We start from the raw sequence: 20386 nt of genomic DNA on the forward strand, positions 1-20386 counted from the left end.
GTTATCTTATTCATCATTTCTACACAAAGAAGATTTAACCTCAGTGCTTATCCATACAGTACCATTACTAGGACGGATGAAACACAGAACCTACCCAAGGATCAATAGCCATCTCTTTTATGACAGGCTTTTATGACTTCTCAACTCAATTACACAGCATGCAGGAAGGATAGGGGTGATTAAAACCGGGGCGTTTCACACGCACCAGGTATTAAGAGATTTGTACTCCAGCCCAATCCTAATGGACTATATGAAGAGAATAAGCACTACTAGCTAGAATCTCAATGTTTCCCAAACTCGGGCCTGGGGACCCCAAAGGGTGCACATTTTGGTTTTTTCCCTAGCACTACACAGCTAATTCAAATAATCAACTAATCCTCAAGCTTTGATTATTTTAATCAACTGTGGTAGCGCTAGGGCAAAAACCAAAACGTGCACTCCTTTGGGGCCCCAGGCCTGAGTTTGGGAAACACTGAGCTAGATGGTTATGGAGCAGATATTTTGTATGCTGGTGAATGAACAAGAGGCCTATAAAACCACCTTGACTCATGGCCCCAAGGAACGCTCTACTTACTGTGAGTGTGTGTGGCGTATTCAGAGAGTGCTGTTGTGTATCTTTGGTCGTGTGCACAATGGTGTGAGTGCCAGGGCTGAGAGTGGAGGTTTTTGTGTGATTGTGTATCTGTGTATATAAGTGTGTGTGTCTGGACAGGTGAGGCGTGGTTGATAGAGGTGTGTGTGTGTGTCGTGTGCTTCCATCTGTGTGCTTGTGTATGTGCATGCTCACATGCGTGTGTGTGTGTGTGTGTGTCATGTCAAATCAAATTTTATTTGTCACATACACGTGTTTGGCAGATGTTATTGCGGGAGTAGCGAAATGCTTGTGTGCATGTGCTTCCGTGTGTGTGTGTGTGCACATGAGATGTGTGTCTGAGCCCATGTATGTGTGTATGTGTATTAAAGTTAAAGGAAATTAAAGGAAATCATCAACACTGACCATACCGATCACTTATCGCAGGCATTTTGCTGATATCGTTCATTTCGATAAGTAGTCTATACTAGAGAAATGTGACGTTTGAAATGAAATACGTTTGCTAATATGGGTGATGTTAATGGGACAATTGATGGCTACAACCGTCAAACTAGTAAAGGATAATAAAAAAACTGTGGTGCATATTAATGGTATAAACATTGTTCTATTTATCAGAGATTGCTGAGCCAGTGGATTTCGTTGAAGTGAGTCCCTAAGAATTTATAACGTTCTATATGGATTCTGTGAAGATACAAAAATATGATGAATTGTATGTGTGTAGAATCGATTACTAGAGATTTGATGAAGTAATACTGGGAATATAAAGAGATGCAACTTAAACAACCCATACGTAGACGTACGTAGGTTTTGAGTTGGTCCCTTTAAGCATAAATTCAGAATATTTGTTGCGATATGGATTTATTTCCATAACGCCCAGCTCTAATGTTTATCTCTCCTGACCTGAGAGATGTGGTTGATGGAGGACTCCATCCGGCGCAGCTGCGAGGCCTGGATGTCCAGCAGCTGCAGCACGTTGTTGGCTAAGGCATTGATCTGGTAGGCAACGCTCGCCAGAGACTGGGTGGTGTAGGCTTTAGTCTCCTCCAGAGCTTTCCTCTTGTCCTGGGCCTAGAAGATGAGGAAGATGAAGATGACTACACAAGATCCAATGGAAATTTGACTTCCACTTCATCCCAAACCCCCCGAAAGACACATACATAGGTTGGAGCAGGGGGAAAGACAATTGTATACATTGAACATTACACTGTACATTTTGTAGATTCAATTCAACAAAGCTTTTTTGTATATGGTCATTTCCATGTAAAAGGACCCATGAGCACCAACATGTAAAGCTCATAGGACCATGTCAAATTGAGTGTCAAATGAAAACTAAGCTATACATTTTTCAACCATTTTCCATCCTAATTTTTTTTGGAATAAGCGATGTTAGTTTTCTTGTTAAACAGATGGAAAAGGGGTCTTAAACATCAACCAGAAAAGTCTTCCAAGGTATTATAAATACATCAAAACATAATACTGTTAAAGTAAAGATCCCTGACAACTAATATCAACACTTTATTAAGTTAAGGAGAATTTCTTCTGCCTTCTGTAAGTTTAAGAAACATTGTATTATACCTTGAAATTCCGTTACCAAAACCCCACATATCTTTAAGATATTTTCAAATGTCTCTCCCTCATGACGAGGAAGGATAGTGAAAGTGCATAGAAGTAACAAGTAAAGGTAGACCTATCAATTATTTATAGTGTTTTTACTGATATCAATTTTGTTTATGAATTATTAAGTGATTCAAACTCAAAATTCTGTTACCAAATTGGTTTCAAACAGAATTTCTGAAACGGAATTGGCTACAATGGGAAATTATAGTAGTTACAAACCACAATTGGGTCACCTGCTACGGTCCTCCCTTCCACTGGCATGCTGTTTAGCTGATAACTCTTTTCTTTCTCTTTCTGTCATCTGGTGGTCAAAGCAAGAGTGTGAAAAGTCTGGATAACCCTTCTCTCCCTCTCTCCAATTAATGTCACCTCTCTCGGCTCTTACTGACACCTACCCATGAGCCCTCTCTTTGTATTGACCGTAACTAGCATCCTCACCCACTGAGCCCCGACAAACACCGGACGTCCATGGACGTTGATAAGTAGTTAAAACTTGTGAAACTTAGACAAATATGATTGGTTCAGATTTGGTTGGTCCAGACCCACCAAATCTGGTCTTGTTTGGTGGTGGAGGTCATAAAAATAATAGCCCGTGTGTAGAATAATACCCAAATATTCAAAGGAGGATATTGCATATTTCTACCTTTGTGTACCTATTTAGGATACATCACCATGAAGAGAATGACATTCATATCCATATTTATGCATTTATGTCGTACAGATCAGGGACCCATGATGAAATTCCGTTACCGCAATTATGTTACCGGGTGTAAATCCACGTCACTTTCTTTAGTTCAATAATCAAAATATTTTTTTTCAAAGGCAAGGTGTCGTCTTAGCTGCCACCCCATTCCTTCTGCAGACATCTTTGAATCTTTAATTGAGAGCAGATATTTAGCAAAGTTTTTGGGAAACGTGGTCACAAAAAAACAAAGGGCGATTTTACCGAAATTCTGTTTGGAAACTTTGCATCTGCACAGATCTTCCAGTAAATGTGTTTTTGTCAAATGTTAAGTGTAAATAGTGATAAGTAGTCCATGTGCATCGAGTTGTATGGTTTGTTAAACTTTGAAATCAATAGTTTTTGTTTGTCGTACATTTTAAAAGAGAAATCTGATTCTCAGCGCAATTCCGTTACAGTGGAATTTCTCATATTGCCAAAGCAGAGGAGCCTGATCCACAACAATGTTTTGCAAACCTTTCCTTGGGTACCCGCTCAGGTGTGCTAGCACTGGAATACATAAAATAAATGAAACTGGCAAGGGGTACTTGAGTAGAGGTTTGGAAAACAGAAAACTGTTGTAGATCATCAACTCTTCTGCTTTGGCATATAGCTAGTATTTGTTGCTTTATTGAATTTAATTAAAAAGTGAGAAAGCAAGATTTTGGGGATTGGACTCCCGAGTGGCACAGCAGTCTAAGGTTTGAATCCAGGCTGTATCACAACCTGCCGTGTTTCGGAGTCCCATAGGGGCGGCGCACGATTGGCCGGTGTAGGCCGTCATTTTAAATAATATATTTTTCTTAACTGACTTGCCTAGTTAAATAAAGGTTACATTTTAAATAACAAAAATATATATATAACGGGAAAGGTGGAAGGACAGAGATATACAAAAGGAGGAGAAATAGAAGACATACAATGTAGGGGGACACAGGCAGAGTCAAATAAACTTGTGCAAAACAAATACAGAACACGAATTCGCCCAGGGGACAACATAGGAAAATAATGATAAAAGCACTTAGGTGGTGCTCTAAAAATACCTCTGCCTACACGAGGACAGGGTTTTTCTCCATATGTTACTTGACATTTCTGATAAGGTGCAAAGCAATGCTGGCTGGGTAGAGTGGAATTCACACCGCCACTTCCGAATAGACAGGTGCACATTGGGACGCTAGCCTCCGGGAATGCTGGGACATCGGTTAAGAAGCGGGTCCCTCCCTGCTGCAAGAGCCATCTGTCTGAGCCTACAGCCATTGCTCTACACACAGTTCCGTTGTAAGTATAGGCCTATGAAGTGCATGAAGACTACACACCACACACACCGCAGACCTGGGTTCAAATACTATTTTAATTCATTTCAAATACTTTATCGGTGCTTGATTAAGCTTGCCTGGCTTAATGTACCAATAAAATAGTCCCTAAACTGCATACCCCTCCCATCTGGCACTCTAGGCAGACTAGAGCAAACGCTCAAGGTATTTGAAAGATTGGGTTCGATACAACAGACCCTGTTACAGTGGATTTGTGTAAATAGAAAATGCCCTGAGTGTACGCAATGCATCGAAGCAAGTCCACACAGTGCAGACAAAGAGATTCTGACAACACATACTGTACCCGCACAAACACAGACACTTAAAAAGCCTATGTCTTACAATGTAATCGCAGCACAAACTTGGCACCGAATTGTACATACACAACGGCAACACACACGCACGCACACGTACACACGCATGCATGTCCTCACACACACACACACACACATCTAGAAAGCACCTTGTATCAGTGATCGACATCTCCATATACTGTATGTCCACATTCCTCCATTCATCTGAATAAAAGTACAGTATGAACGTGTGACTTAAAGTACTCTTACATTATAAACTGGTTAGAAATCGAACCATGGCTAAAGCCTTGTTATCATTGAAAGCAACTTGGTCGGCGCAATTAATGGGTTGAGTGAATGAATTTGGGAGAATGTCTGTCTCATCTGCATTGGTGTCTTTGTTTGTCTACAAAGCAAAGGGGCACACATTTAATTCAGGGTAATTGAGGACAAGTGGTACATCTTAGTGGCGGAGAGAGAAGGATTAGGTTGTGTTCACACCTTTTAAACATAGACCAACATCCTAAAAATAAGCTACACAGTCCCAATTTTATTTTTGCAACATTTGGGATCAAGTTCTATTTAGGCTGTTGAATGCATTTCGAGTGTATAAATACTATTTCCAACAAAGCTTGAGTGTTTAGAAACCATATACAACATAACAGAAGCACTCAGTCATTATATGTACATTTGGTGGCCGTGGTGGGGTTACCTAAATTCTCAAACTGGATTTGGTAGATCCAAGATTTTTTTATACGTTAGATATTTCCATTAACCAATACACCCAGGGCACAAAATAGGTAGAGCAGTCCAAATTGAACACTGATCTTACTCAGCCTACAGTACAACAGTTTTTATGATGGAGTACTGCTCGCCCAAATGGAGAGCAGTCTGGAACCCCTGTTGCTGCTGAGCCAGAAGGAAGTTATTGCAAACTGCTATTGGAGATTGGCCTAGTAACCCAGGGGTCAAAGAGGACATTCTCTATAACATTGGATACGTGTGGAGCAGCCCTTGGCATGTACAGTAGGGACACAACCTCATGGTATGTAATTGTATTCAAGAAGGTAAAACCACAACAAAACACTCCCTAGAGTCCCTACTGAAGTTAATAGTAATTCTAATATAAAAATCTCCTCCGGGGGACATAGTCGATTGAAACACAACACTTATTGGTCTGAATCCATAGCACAGGGGAAATTGACAGGAAAAAAAACATCTCACTCAACATCTCTTTGACCCCCTTTCCTCTCCTCTTCATATCCTGTGTAAACAACTAATAGTTGTATCAGGGATTCTATGCATAGTTGATTGACAGTTTAATCACCCAATTGGTATGTACAATACTCACTGTTCTGTGGTGTTCATTTCTTATCAAATGTTCCACTAATTTCATGTGTTAGCAGGCGACCTGTTCAGAAACTAACGCTAGCAGGCAAAAACACAAAAAATATATATATACAAATTGATACTTGGAGTTAAGGAATCAGTATAATATCGTCCACAATAATATTGAGATATGTAACTAGTGATTTTTCCCCCCCCATCACTAATGGTAGGTGGTACCTTTTGATGGAAGACACACATGATACTAACCTGGTACAACTCTTCTAATCTCCAACCCCTATATCTGTCACACCCTGGCCTCTGTTATATTGATTTTCTTTATTTAGTTTAGTTAGGTCAGGGTGTGACATGGGGGATGTTTGTGTGTTTTGTCTAGTTTAGGGTGTGTGTATTGTTTAAGGGGTTTTTAGTATGTATGGGGTTGTGTTCAGTGTAGGTGTTTAGGAAAGTCTATGGTTGCCTGATTTGGTTCTCAATCAGAGACAGCTGTTTATTGTTGTCTCTGATTGGGAGCCATATTTAAGGCAGCCATAGGCTTTAGGTGTTTGTGGGTAATTGTCTATGTTGAACGTTTGTAGCTTGTGTATGCACTTACGTTTGTAGCTTCACGGTCGTTTGTTGTTGTTTTTTTTTTGTAAAAGTGTTCGTTTCGTGTTTCGTCATCTTTAATAAAAGAAGATGTCTTCATATCCCGCTGCGCCTTGGTCCGCTTATTATGACGATCGTGACAGAATTACCCACCAACAAAGGACCAAGCGGCGGAATAAAAAGCAACAGCAGCGATCGCAGGATTTCTGGACATGGGAGGAAATCCTAGACGGAAGAGGACCCTGGGCACAGCCAGGGGAATATCACCGCCCCAAGGCAGAGATGGAGGCGACACGGTAGGAAGCCCGAGAGACAGCCCAAAAACATTCTTGGGGGGGGCACTTGGAGCAGTCGGCGAAGTTGAGGGGTGAGTCTGAGAATGTCGAGGAGTTATTGGACAGATTGGAGGAGAGTGAACGAAGGGGAGATTATGAGACATTCGAGGAGTTGTTGACGAAATTGGAGGAGAGTGAAGAGAGAGAGCTGTTGATTTGGCAGAGTATGCATGGCATTCTCCCTGAGGAGCGTGTTAGCTGTCCGATGCCACCTGTGTCAGTTCCTCGTACTCAGCCTGAAACTTGTGTTAAAGTTCCGGAAGATTTGATGCCGGCTATACACACCAGGTCTCCAGTACACCTTCACAACCCGGTGTGTCCTGTTCCTGCTTCTTGCACTCATCCTGAGATGCGTGTCCCCAGCCCGGTACCACCAGTTCCGGCACCACGCACTAGGTCTAATGTGCGTCTCCAGAGCCCTGTACGCACTGTTCCTGCTCCCCGCACTAGCCTTGAGGTGCGTGTCTCCAGCCCATTACCACCAGTGCCTACACCACGCACCAAGCCTCCTGTGCGCCTCCAGAGTCCTGTGTGTCCTGTTGCTGCTCCCCGCACTAGCCCTGAGATGCGTGTCCCCAGCCCGGTACCACCAGTGCCGGCACCACGCACTAGGCCTAATGTGCGTCTCCAGGGTCCAGTATGCCCTGTTCCTTCTCCCCGCACTAGCCTTCAGGTGCGTGTCCCCAGCCCGGTACCACCAGTTCCGGCACCACGCACCAAGCCTCATGTGCGTCTCCAGAGCCCTGTACGCACTGATCCTTCTCCCCGCACTCGCCCTGAGGTGCGTGCCCTCAGCCCGGTACCACCAGTCCCGGTACCACGCACCAGTCCTATAGTGCGCCTCGAGAACTCAGTGTGCCCTGTTCCTGCTCCCCGCACTAGCCTGAAGGTGCGTGTCCTTAGCCTGGTACCTCCAGTTCCGGCACCACGCACCAGGCCTACAGTGCGTCTCAGCCGGCCAGAGTCTGCCGTCTGCCCAGCGGCGCCTGAACTGCCCGTCTGCCCAGCGGCGCCTGAACTGCCCGTCTGCCCAGCGGCGCCTGAACCGTCCGTCTGCCCAGCGCCATCAGAGCCGTCAGCCAGCCATGACCAGCCAGAGCCGTCAGCCAGCCATGACCAGCCAGAGCCGTCAGCCAGCCATGACCAGCCAGAGCCGTCAGCCAGCCATGACCAGCCAGTCAGCCAGGATCCGCCAGAGCCGTCAGTCAGCCAGGATCCGCCAGAGCCGTCAGTCAGCCAGGATCCGCCAGAGCCGTCAGTCAGCCAGGATCCGCCAGAGCCGTCAGTCAGCCAGGATCCGCCAGAGCCGTCAGTCAGCCAGGATCCGCCAGAGCCGTCAGTCAGCCAGGATCCGCCAGAGCCGTCAGTCAGTCAGGATCCGCCAGAGCCGTCAGTCAGTCCGGAGCTGCCCCTCAGTCCGGAGCTGCCCCTCAGTCCGGAGCTGCCCCTCAGTCCGGAGCTGCCCCTCCGTCCAGTGGCGCCCTCTGGGATGGTATTCAGTCCGGGACTCGCCGTTCCAAAGGCGCCACCAAAGCGGTTAGTGACTATGGTGGAGGGGGGTCCACGTCCCGCACCCGAGCCGCCACCATAGGAAGGCCCACCCGGACCCTCCCCTTCTGTGTCAGGTTTTGCGGCCGGAGTCCGCACCTTTGGGGGGGGGGGTACTGTCACACCCTGGCCTCTGTTATATTGATTTTCTTTATTTAGTTTAGTTAGGTCAGGGTGTGACATGGGGGATGTTTGTGTGTTTTGTCTAGTTTAGGGTGTGTGTATTGTTTAAGGGTTTTTTAGTATGTATGGGGTTGTGTTCAGTGTTTAGGAAAGTCTATGGTTGCCTGATTTGGTTCTCAATCAGAGACAGCTGTTTATTGTTGTCTCTGATTGGGAGCCATATTTAAGGCAGCCATAGGCTTTAGGTGTTTGTGGGTAATTGTCTATGTTGAACGTTTGTAGCTTGTGTATGCACTTACGTTTGTAGCTTCACGGTCGTTTGTTGTGTTGTTTTTTTTGTAAAAGTGTTCGTTTCGTGTTTCGTCATCTTTAATAAAAGAAGATGTCTTCATATCCCGCTGCGCCTTGGTCCGCTTATTATGACGATCGTGACAATATCTCTTCATTTTTAACTCCTTTACCAAGACTAACCAGTCTTTTTTCTTGGTATTTGGTAGCCTACCTTATGATGGGAGACCCACATTATACAGACCTGGTACGTTTGAACTAGTACCCCATCATCTAACGATACTTGTCAGACAGGCCTGCTGCTACTACTTGAAAAAGACTTGTAGGGCCTTAAAACATCAAGTCCAAACACTCACGACTCATGAGAGAAACATCCAGTCAGTAGGATATCATGAGAAAGGGGGATTTAAAGTGGGGGCTCAGCTGTGACAAATACTGTTGCTTGTGTGTTTCCTTCCTTAATGGGATAGTTTGTGATTTTGCCAAGGATTTTCTTTGTCTCTGCGTGCAGTTTGAAGGAAGTTGCCAACTAGCATTAGCGCAACAACTGGAAGTCTATAGGGAAAGCTATTATGCTAGTTTGCCTGTCATTACGGATTATGGCATTTATCAATGGACACTGTGTTCTTTTATGATATGGTTATAAAAGTGTTATAGCAGGCAACATGACCTGTAGTGCTCCTCAATGATGTCACTGATGACGAGCTATCCAACGGCACAGTTGGATTTATCTGGATTCTACAATATGGCATAACTGGTGCCCACAATGGGTGACCATTAGATCTCCAAATTGCTATTCCGTTAGCGTCGGTGTCATAGCCTCAACAAAAATGGCACTCCTGAGTGCATAATCTGGCCCACACTTTTTTGTTGTTTGTTTGTTCATTAATATGATACACTTCCACTGGTCCTGGGGCCCTTGTTAAGGTCAACGGCATCATGAACTTTACCCAGTACCAGGACATTTTAGATCAAAACCTGGCTGCCTCTGCCAGGAGGCTGAAACTTGGATTCAAGTGGATCTTCAATAACCCCAAGCACACATCAAAAATCCACAAAGAAATGGTTAATTGACCACAAAATCAACATTTTGCAATGTCCATCTCAGTCTCTGGACTTGAAACCCATTGATAAACAAATGTTGCCCCCTATCTTTTTGAGATTGACTTTTTCTTGTTAAACAAGAATCTTTCTCTGAGCAATTGCAATTGTGAGCAATTGTATTAGTATAAAATAACGTTAGAGCATACAATATACAGGTAACTGCCAATATAATGGAAACACTTGAGTAAATTAGGGATACAAAGTATATTGAAAGCAGGTGCTCCACACGGCAGGTGTGGTTCCTGACTTAATTAAGCAATTAACATCCCATCATGCTTAGGTCAAGTATTAGCTGGGCAGGCCATTATTTTGCCTACCATGGCTACGACCCCACAGGGTACGAGTAATCACTGAATAGTTTGATAAGCATGAAAACGATGTGCCATGGCCGTCTCACATGCTGACTACACCGGGCGCATGCACATGCGTCTGGGTGCGTCCACGTGCACCATCGCTCGCATGTTGATTTTGTCCATCCCCACCAGATGTGATCAGGACACGTCGGTTGAAATATCATAACAAACTGAACCAACTGAATTAATTTGGGGACAGGTCGAAAAGCATTAAACATTCATGGCAATTTAGCTAGCTACAGTAGCTTGCTGTTGCTAGCTAATTTGTCCTGGGATATAAACATTGGGGTGTTATTTTACCCGAAATGAACAAGGTCCTCTACTCCGACAATTAATACACAGATAAAAGTTAAACAGAGTTTGATTCTAGTAATCTCTCCTCAGGCTTCTTCTTCTTTGGACGTTATATGGCGGTTGGAAACCAACTTTAAGGCGCATTACCACCACCAACTGGACTGGAGTGTGAACCTCAGTTCATCAATCACCCACGTGGGTATATGCTCCTAAAAACCAATGAGGAGATGGGAGAGGCGGGACTTGCAGCGTGTCAAGCATCACAAATAGAACCAAGTTTTACGCTCATTGAAGCACGCAGGCAGTGTGGATGCAATGATTGAATAACATGAATGTGTGTGGTCAACATGTCAGTCACCAGGTCTCAACCCAATTGAACAATAATGGGATATTCTGGAGTGGTGCTTGAGACAGCCTTTTCCACCACCATCAACAAGACACCAAATGATATAATTTATTGTGGAAGAATGAAGTTGCATCCCTCCAATATAGTTTCAGCCACTGTTCTGGCTCGTGGTGGACCAACGCCCTACTTTATGTTGGTGTTTCCATTATTTTGGCAGTTTCCTGTCGCTCTGTATTTGTATTAACTTTATACCGTTTTTAAAAAAATCATCTTTGTCAATGGTGCCAGTCATTTTGGAATTGACTGTATATCAGTGGGGAACCAACAAAGCCTTCTAATAATTGTTGTATTTTTTAATTTTTTTTAATATCAATGTCTGAGAAAACTGAGGAGAAAAAAATATCCAATCAGGAATTTTCTTTGGTGATCTCTGGAGAGATACATCTGGGTAAAACTGAGTGTTTATATTTATGTCGCTTTGCGCTGTTGTTTTCCCACCCAAAAAATTGACACTTCCTGAATGTGATGTCATTGAGGGAAGGGGCTGTGTTTAAAAAGGGTACTACAAACAAACAGGGTAGAAAGTGAAATCAAGGACACAGAAAATATTAAATACAATAACAATAAATACAATCATCATTAAAAAAAAGATTTTTGATTAAAGATTTTAAGTAGGATTATAAAATAATGAAGAAAGATGTTTTATATTTTGTTATTTAATGGCTTATATTTCTCATAGAAGTTGATGAATAGCACCCGGTGACATGGCAAAAACATCTGCAACCACTAAAAACAAAAAGCATAAAATACAATTCAGAACAATACACACAGATCTAAAAGTAAAATAATTATATAAATATTAGGACGTATCTCAAAATACGTCCTAATATTTATATAATTATTTTACTTTTAGATCTGTGTGTATTGTTCTGAATTGTTAGATATTACTGCACTGTTGGGGCAAGGAACGCAAGCATTTTGCTCCACCTGCAATAACATCTGCTAAATATGTGTATGCGACCAATAAAATTTGATTTGATTTGTGTGTTTATGGTCAACTTTATATATAAAGTCTTTTGCAATCCAAATTTTCACTAAATATGAGGTGATATTTCCTGAGGACCAAAAAAGGCACCAGATGGTAGGAATGACAAATGATGTCATTGGTTGATTGAGCCTGCTGTCTGATCTAAAAATGAATGGAATCATGTTTTGTAACAATTATTGTGGGCTTTGTGTTTTGCAGATTGCACGATCACACTAGCAGCGAATAGATATGGTTGTCCTTGTTCAATAGAACCATTGGACTTGTCTCAACAATGTTCCCATCTGCCAGGACATTGCAGGATATCTAGGTTGACTCATTATCCCTGGCTTTGTGAAGACTACAGCCTAACGGGAGACCTACTTCCTTGTTCCCACCCTCAAAGGCATGCTTTTCAAAACGGGGTGGTACTAGTTTACAGGTTCACAGAAGCTATGTTACTATGCACTCCCTTTCAAAAAAAGATTGCAGCTTTGAAACTGCAGTAACTGCAGTCGATTGTGGTATTTTGGATTATTCTGCACTCTAACTGCAGTTACCGTGTTAAATTACTGCAGTAAAAAAAACGGTGTTATTTTGGATGCAGTAATTGCAGCATACTGCAGTTATACTGCACTCTAACTGCAATTATACTGTTGTGTACTGCAGTTATACTGCACTCTGACTGCAATCTTATTTCGTAAGGGCTGTCTATCCAAGATTGCTAAATAATTAGCTTCAATGGCTGCTCCTGATTTCTCCTTATTTGCTATTTTGACAGACTAATCTACTGTTATATTGAAGCATGTTCACTTGCCAACAAATTTCAGCTTAAATGATATACCAACTCCCTACGTAATTTGTTTTAGCAGTAAGACTGAAGCAAGTTTATCCAAATACATTTCACGAATATCACAATGAATTGAGTCAGGAGTTGAGGTCAACACTTTATTGCTTTCTGATGCAGCTGGAATCATTTAGTCACTTGTAAAAAAAAAGATCATATAAAAACACTATATGTACAACGGCTAGCAACATCTATACCACAGTGCAGCTGAGCATAATAGGCATTTTATATTATACTACTATATCAGTCAAACTGAATATGGATGTTGTGTTGGTTGAATGTTCCAGGCAGGTTTCAGAATGTTCTTCAGCTGGTGAACCTCTTCTTGTGTTGGTTAATGGCAGCTGGTTTAGCAGGCTTTGGCGAGGTGGCGATGTTGGCAGGGATTTTGGGTTTGGGGAGCTGTGAATCCTTGTAGACAACTTTCTGGCCCTTTCTGCACTCCACAGCCAGGTGGACAAGCCTCTCATACACTTTCTTCACCACCCACTGCTTCAACCTCTAGTTGTGCTGTTAAGTAGACAAGCACTTCCAACAAGCGAGTAAATAGGCTAGAAAAGTATACTAACAGCCCCTCTCCCCCATGCCAGAGAATTGACTACAAGGGTGTGAAAAGTTTGAGGAGCACTTGTCTTGTAGACAGTTTAGTGTATTTTGTTTTCTCAAGAGGGTAGTGTACTTTCATAAATACCTTTGGCTGTGCTCGATTGTTTCTAAGTCAGATGATGTTGAGCTTAAGCTTATTCCAGGCTGAAAGCTTTCATCCAATGGGTCTACAGGCGCTGTACTACTAAAGCTAGTGTCAAAGTCCTCGTTATTAACAGGATTAGTCTGTAGGACACACAGTAGTGAGTGATAAGCCAACATTGTACTACTCCCCCCCCCCCCATCAACACATGCTCAAACAAGGTACTATATCCACTCAGCCACCCCCCTCATGTCAATAGATCATGCATACTAACCTTCACATACAGTACCCAACCCAGTCAGTCACCCACACCATCCCCTCCTTACTAATGCCTAATTTCCTCCAATTTAGACTTCAAGCCTTGCATGAGTAATCAACTAAGCCTCCATAATACAGAGAAAACTACAGTAGAAGTTGTAACCTACTTGTAAACACACCAACTATGACAACAAGATACAGACCATGCTAATCCCTAGCTCCAATATATTTGCTAATGCATAGAGTCATTGAAATATTTAGTAGATTTGAGTAAGATTTTTCAAGGTGACTTACATTATTTCCTGGTGCTGAGCTTGATGCCTATGCAGATGTTGATGGGATCGGACTCTAAATAGAACAAAGTCACATTAGCCTCTGCGGTAGTTAGATAGCCAACTAACGGTGTCTAGCCAGCGTATTATGAAAGCTAGCGAGCTAGATTGTGGTTTAGATACAGTGCCTTCAGAAAGTATTCATATTGTTGTGTTACAAATTGGAATTAAAATGGATTTAATTGTAATTTTTTTGTCAACAATCTACACAAAATACTCTGCGATGTCAAAGTGGAAGAAAAATTCTACTGTGTAAAAAATATATAATCAAAAAAAAAAGGTTGTATATTTTGATTACATAAGTATTCACACCCCCTGAGTAAATACATGTTAGAATCACCTTTGGCAGCAATTACAGCTGTGAGTCTTTCTGGGTAAATTCTTGAACAGTTTTCCACACCTGGATTGTGCAAAATATGTATATTATTCTTTACCCATAACATGATGCAGCCACCACTATGCTTGAAATGTGGTACTCAGTAATGTGTTGTATTGGATTTGCTCCAAACATAACACTTTGTATTCAGGACAAAAAGTTAATTGCTTTGCCACATTTCTTGCAGTATTACTTTTGTGCCTTGTTGCAAACAGGATGGATGTTTTAGAATGTTTGTATTCTGTACAGGATTCCTTCTTTTCACTCTGTCATTTAGGTTAGTACTGTGGAGTAACTACAATGTTGTTGATCCAACCTCAGTTTTCTCCTATCACAGCCATTAAACTCTGTAACCGTTTTAAACTCACCATTTGTAAGGACAGATGCTGGGAGACGAGAAGCAAGTACAGGGAGTGAACATTTAATAAATAACTGACAAGAAACAAACAAGGACAGCTTCTGAACAGGGGAAACATAACGACAATATGCCGACACGGGGAACAAACTGAGGAACAGACAGATATAGAAGGGGCAATCAACAAAGGCAAGGAGAGTCAATGAGTCAATATTGCACTGATATGGTGACAAGTGTGCGTAATGATGGGCAGCCTGGCGCGGGTGAGAGCAGAGTGACAGTACCCCCCCCCCCCAGGGGCGCCAACCGGCGTCCCACCCGGGCGAGTCTGATGGGCCGGCCGAGACATGGGAGTCGGACGAGGCGGTTGAGGCATGGGAGCCCAACGAGCCGAAGCCTGATGTGTTGGCTGAGGCATGACGTGGGGTGGGAGCCTGCTGAGCCAACCGAGACAAGGAAACCTTTCGAACCAGCTAAGGCGTGGAAGCCCGACGAGCCAGCTGAGGCACCCCTGATTCCTTCGGCAGTGGCACCCGAAGTCATCAACAAAACAAAAAACTCCATGATGCTTCAAATTGTGGTGACAGCATTCTGTTAGGACAGATGCTGGGAGACGAGAAGCAAGTACAGGGAGTGAACATTTAATAAATAACTGACAAGAAACAAACAAGGACAGCGTCTGAACAGGGGAAACATAACGACAATATGCCGACACGGGGAACAAACTGAGGAACAGACGGATATAGAAGGAGTAATCAACAAAGTGAAGGAGTCCAGGGGAGTCCAATATTGCGCTGATGCACGTAATGATGGTGACAGGTGTGCGTAATGATGGGCAGCCTGGCGTCCTCGAGCACCAGGGAGGTGGAGCGGGAGCAGACGTGACACCATTGGCCTCATGGTGAAATCTTTGAGCAGTTTCCTTCCTATTCAATGTCTTCTTTTTTATTTGTATCCATCTACCAATAGTTGCCCTACTTTGAGAGGCATTGGAAAACCTCTGTGGTCTTTGTGGTTGAATCTGTGTTGGAATTTCACTAATCAGCATGAGAGACCTTACAGGTAGTCATTCAAAAATCATGTTAAACCCTATTATTGCACACAGAGTCCATGCAACTTATGTGATTTGTTTGTACTCCTGAACTTGCTTGCCATAACAAAGCGGTTGAATACTTATTAACTTACGAGATTTCAGCTTTTAATTTCTTATTATTTTGTAAAAATGATATAAAAAAAAAACATAAATCCACTTTGACATTTTAGAGTACTGTGTGTAGGCCAGTGAAAACATATCTACATTTATTCCATTTTAAATTTAGGCTGTAACACAACAAAACCAAGGGGTGTGAATACTTTCTGAAGGCACTGAAAATAAATGTAGTTTTCTAGCTAGTTAGCTAGGTAACGTTAGCTACGTTACCTCAGCTTGACTTCTTTTCTGCTGCTCTGATGTTGGCTGATCGGATGCCTTCCTCTTTGAAGTGAAAGGGAAAATCGATGGAACAGCATCACCTTTCAATGTTCGACGACATGGCAACCCCATCAGTTGAGAATTCAGTTCCTTTTCAAAATCCTCTGTCTGAAAGTGCTGGCTACAAACACTTTGATATTTCTCCCATAACTGGATACACCTCCACCGGGCAGTACTATGTCCTGAAATCGCTATGAATTTTGGATAATGTGCTTTGCTTACAACCAGGAAATGTAGCAGACCCATTTCTACTGGGGCACTCATATTTACGTGTAGTGAGAAAATTCAAAATTTTTATGACACATATGATATGTTAATAACATATTAACGGACATATATAGTGAAATAGAATAGCAGTGAAATATACCGTTAAGTATTTTTTTGTTGTGGTGGGGACAGTAACATTAGAACTTTTAACAAAATTATACTTTAATTAAAACTCTTTAGGACCCATAGTGGCCGTCTACGGCCTTTCTTTAAATTACTATAGCGGCCGCGAACGGCCATGTTTTTCTAAAAATAATATCTGTGTCAATATCGCAAAATGAACTTGCTAACAACTTGTTGTCGTACTCTCGTGGCTGTTGGGTATGCTGTCATTTGACATTTCAACGTTTTTTTGACTTCATTACTCAAAATGACGCCGCCGAAGCGGACACAACTTTTCACTGTGAAAGAGGCTGTATCTATATCGGTCGGTGATATGGATTCGGACACGTCTTTGCACTTTGAAAAGTGATGATGTCGAGGTGAGTGACATAAGTAAACAGCAGATATATGTTTGGTGTTGTCTATGTTTGATGCTGTGAAAGTTGGGGAATAGCTCTCAGATTAGTAAATCCTGTCATGTCATGATAACTTGGTTGGTACAGGCAAGCACATCAGCGGTGGAGCTCGAATAATTGCTCTCTGTCTCTTGGAAATAGTTGCAGTGTTTAGCTGTATATAGTCAGATAACTAGTTGGTTGTTTTGTCTTGTTTGTACCAATGTAATTCATATGGAAATGGCTTGCTATAACTAGCTAGCTAACTAGTTAGTCTGTCAGGGAAGAAAAGTTGTGTGTAGCGGTAAATTTGGGCTGCGCTGAAGCATCAACCTCAACTGTCACTTTCACCAGCTAGCCATACAGACAACCAGTTAAATAGCTAGCCATACAGACAACCAGTTAAATAGCTAGCCATACAGACAACTAGTTAAGTATGGGATATTGTGTGTATATTAATGAGGGGGGGAAACAATTTGATCAATTTTAGAATAAGGCTGTAACGTAACAAAATGTGTAAAATGTCAAGGGGTCTGAATACTTTCCGAAAGCAGTGTACATTGCCTAGTATTCCTATTATTAGACAGCTTAGCTGTCCTGTTAGGGTAGTAGATGCCTGTGCATTGGAGCTCATATGATGAGTTCGATATTTGTTTACATAGCCAGCTAGCAAGTTGCGTGTTTTGTCCTGTTTCTACCGATGCATTTCATTTGAAAACTGTCCCTGCCTCGTAACTAATCAGCTAGCATTGGCTAACTCTGTAGTTAGTCTGTTAGGCAAGAAAGTTGATTGGAGGAGAGAGAGAGTGTGTGTAACTCTATCACACAATTTATTATGGAAACCCTTTATTAGGAAGAGTATATGTGTATGGTTGAGAAAAAGAGAGAGGAAGAAAGAGAGACAGTGCGAGAGGGAGAGAGAAAGATTATGTTCCTGACCACAATTGTATCCTATTTGTTGCTCCTCTCCTCTCCCTCTGTTAATGTAAGTCAATGGAAGAGAAGGAAGTGATGTGGAGAATCAGGGCTCAGCAGCAAAAGGCAGGGAGGAAGAGGAGTTAGAGATGATTGGAGGGATAGAGATGTGGAGCCGTTGCCTGGCTAGTAGTAAATCCTCTTAGATGTAAAGACCTGCATGGTTCTGGTACCTGTTCCGACTGACATTTTCGCTTATAAATCGATCTTTGGACACAGTCGATAAAAATAGCTTGCCTTGAGCTATACCCCTAGGTCAGGCGGAAACAATACATTTCCTGAGCCAGTGTAATGTAGGATGTGAAATCTGAAACCACTTGAAGCTGGTATGTCCCTTCCAGGATTTAATTTGCTTTTCCGACTGTCGATCCACTCCTGGCTGAACCCTACATCACAGCCACTGACATCACACATGCCTGTAATCTTTACATCATAGTGCAGCAGGAGAGCGTGGTTTCATCACGGTACCCCATACAGAGGTCGATTTATAGCCACTAATCTAAAATAATTCATAGATTTTAAACAAAAAACACTTCCTGTGTCCTAGACAGACACGGTTAATATGATATGAAAGGCGATTTCCTAACGAATTCAGAAAGCCAAGCTAGAGCTGTGAGACGTTCACGTCGATGGGACAGACGTTTTGATCAATAGAGACCTTTAGAAAACATGCACATTTTCTCTAACACTAAACATACAAATTGGTATTTTACATTTATAAGGAAGATGAAATCGTATAGTTAGTCGTTTTATAATTTGATTATACTATATTTACAAGTCATGTCAAGCCTTATTCATACAGTTTTGTCGAATAGGAAATACATCAAATATTTCATATTTTTATCATATTTGTACAGTGACAACAGCTCCCACCGTTTCATTAGACCACTACTGGGGCGCAATTCAACTATTCGAATTATGTGAAAGACGGAGGATGAAACAAATGCACAGGACTACGCTTTATATATCAATCTGGAATGACAGGTAGCCTACGACAATCCAGTCCCCTCTTTCGGGTAATAACAATTCAGGCAGCCTCAACCAAGTCGGGCAATACATTTGATAAATGGTAGTTTATCCACACACACGTCGCTTTCACAGAAACCTATCCAGGGGCAATACACTGCTATACCGCTATACCTACCAATTTCTAACTAATGTTAAGCTAGGCACACTGTCGGTAAAAAAAAAAAAACAGAAAGACCAGTCACGCATTTATTACATGCATGATACAGAATGATGGGAACTGCTTTGCTGGATCTACCGTGCTGCTCTCAAAGGCATATAGTACATTGATGGAAACTGCAGTAGAGCGACCATTATTGCCCTAGTAACACCATTCGGTGACCAACGATGCCAATAGACAGTAAGCCTATAAGGAGCCTATAATGAAGAAACGATTCAAACCATTTGACCTATTCGATATCCTAGGTTTGGAAAGCGATAAAAAAAAATGTTTGCCCTGGTTACAATTGTAATAGCATCGCCTAGGCTACAGTTCTAGCCTACCTATCAAAGAGAACGACACACCCTTTGAATAGTCTTCAGCAGCTTTGTAAATGCTTATCAAATAGCTGGTTTAGAATGGTCATAAGAGTAGGCAACCATCCGAACACGGCTGTTATAGGAGAATAGAGTCCGCGGCTGTAACCACAGTTTCAGCATATAATGATGAGGTAGGCTTTTTTTTTTTTGCATTGCCAAAGCCTGTTTAAATAAGAGTTAAATATCCATGTTTAGCGGTCATTGGTCTCAGAGCCACATTTCCTGTCCCCGGTTTCACAGTTCTATAACATTACTAATCCGACGAATTCCGCATATAATTCAACATTTTATCAGCGATGTAGTTTCCTTACCTGTACATAATTGTTTTCACAGTATTCTGCAACCCTCGACAGATTTTGGTAGCTTTCCACGAGCGCTCGTTTACCGGCTGGAATTTCTTCCTCTAGCAACATTTGTAGCTCTGCCATCTTACATCCCTCTGCATTTCCTTTCTTTCTTTCTTTCTTTCTTTTCAATGAGGCAAAGCGTTGTGGCTTTCCGTGTGGTGAGATAGGGGCTCTCCGCCTGGTATTGTGAGATTTCTGGCCTCGATTTTATAACTGTCCCCAAAATTATACGCGCTCTGGGGCTCGTTGTTAAATGTGATTGGTTCAAATACTGCATCGATTAGTTGTTGACCAATTGAATTTCAGTGCGATATTCGCTCATGAACCTAAACCCAAAAGTGATGAAGGGTGATGTACAATCCGGTCTAGTGATACAAAGTAGCCTATCCAGTGTTCCATCGATGGCACGCAGCTTTTGTTGCATTCTATATTCTACATTGTAACATTTTGTCCTTGTGCGTGTGATTCAAAAATATATGTTTTTTTTTAAGGTAAGCAAAAGTGAGTTGTTCCAGTCAGCCACAGATTATCCGTTATATTGAACA

General features: G+C 42.2%; 1 protein-coding gene across 1 annotated transcript in view; it reads right to left on the bottom strand.

Annotated features, from left to right (window-relative positions):
- The window catches only part of LOC120055466 (abl interactor 1-like), a 41135-nt gene extending 21108 nt beyond the window's left edge, over nucleotides 1-20027 (bottom strand). Inside the window, exons 1-2 of the mRNA XM_039003327.1 lie at nucleotides 19806-20027; nucleotides 1493-1660 (exon numbers count right to left, since the gene is read on the bottom strand). Coding sequence (XP_038859255.1) covers nucleotides 1493-1660; nucleotides 19806-19922 — 285 coding nt within the window. The 5' untranslated portion in view covers nucleotides 19923-20027. The remainder of the gene's footprint in view (nucleotides 1-1492; nucleotides 1661-19805) is intronic.
- Between the last annotated feature and the right edge of the window lie 359 nt (nucleotides 20028-20386).

Source organism: Salvelinus namaycush, chromosome 11, assembly GCF_016432855.1.
Source record: "Salvelinus namaycush isolate Seneca chromosome 11, SaNama_1.0, whole genome shotgun sequence".
NCBI lineage: Eukaryota > Metazoa > Chordata > Actinopteri > Salmoniformes > Salmonidae > Salvelinus > Salvelinus namaycush.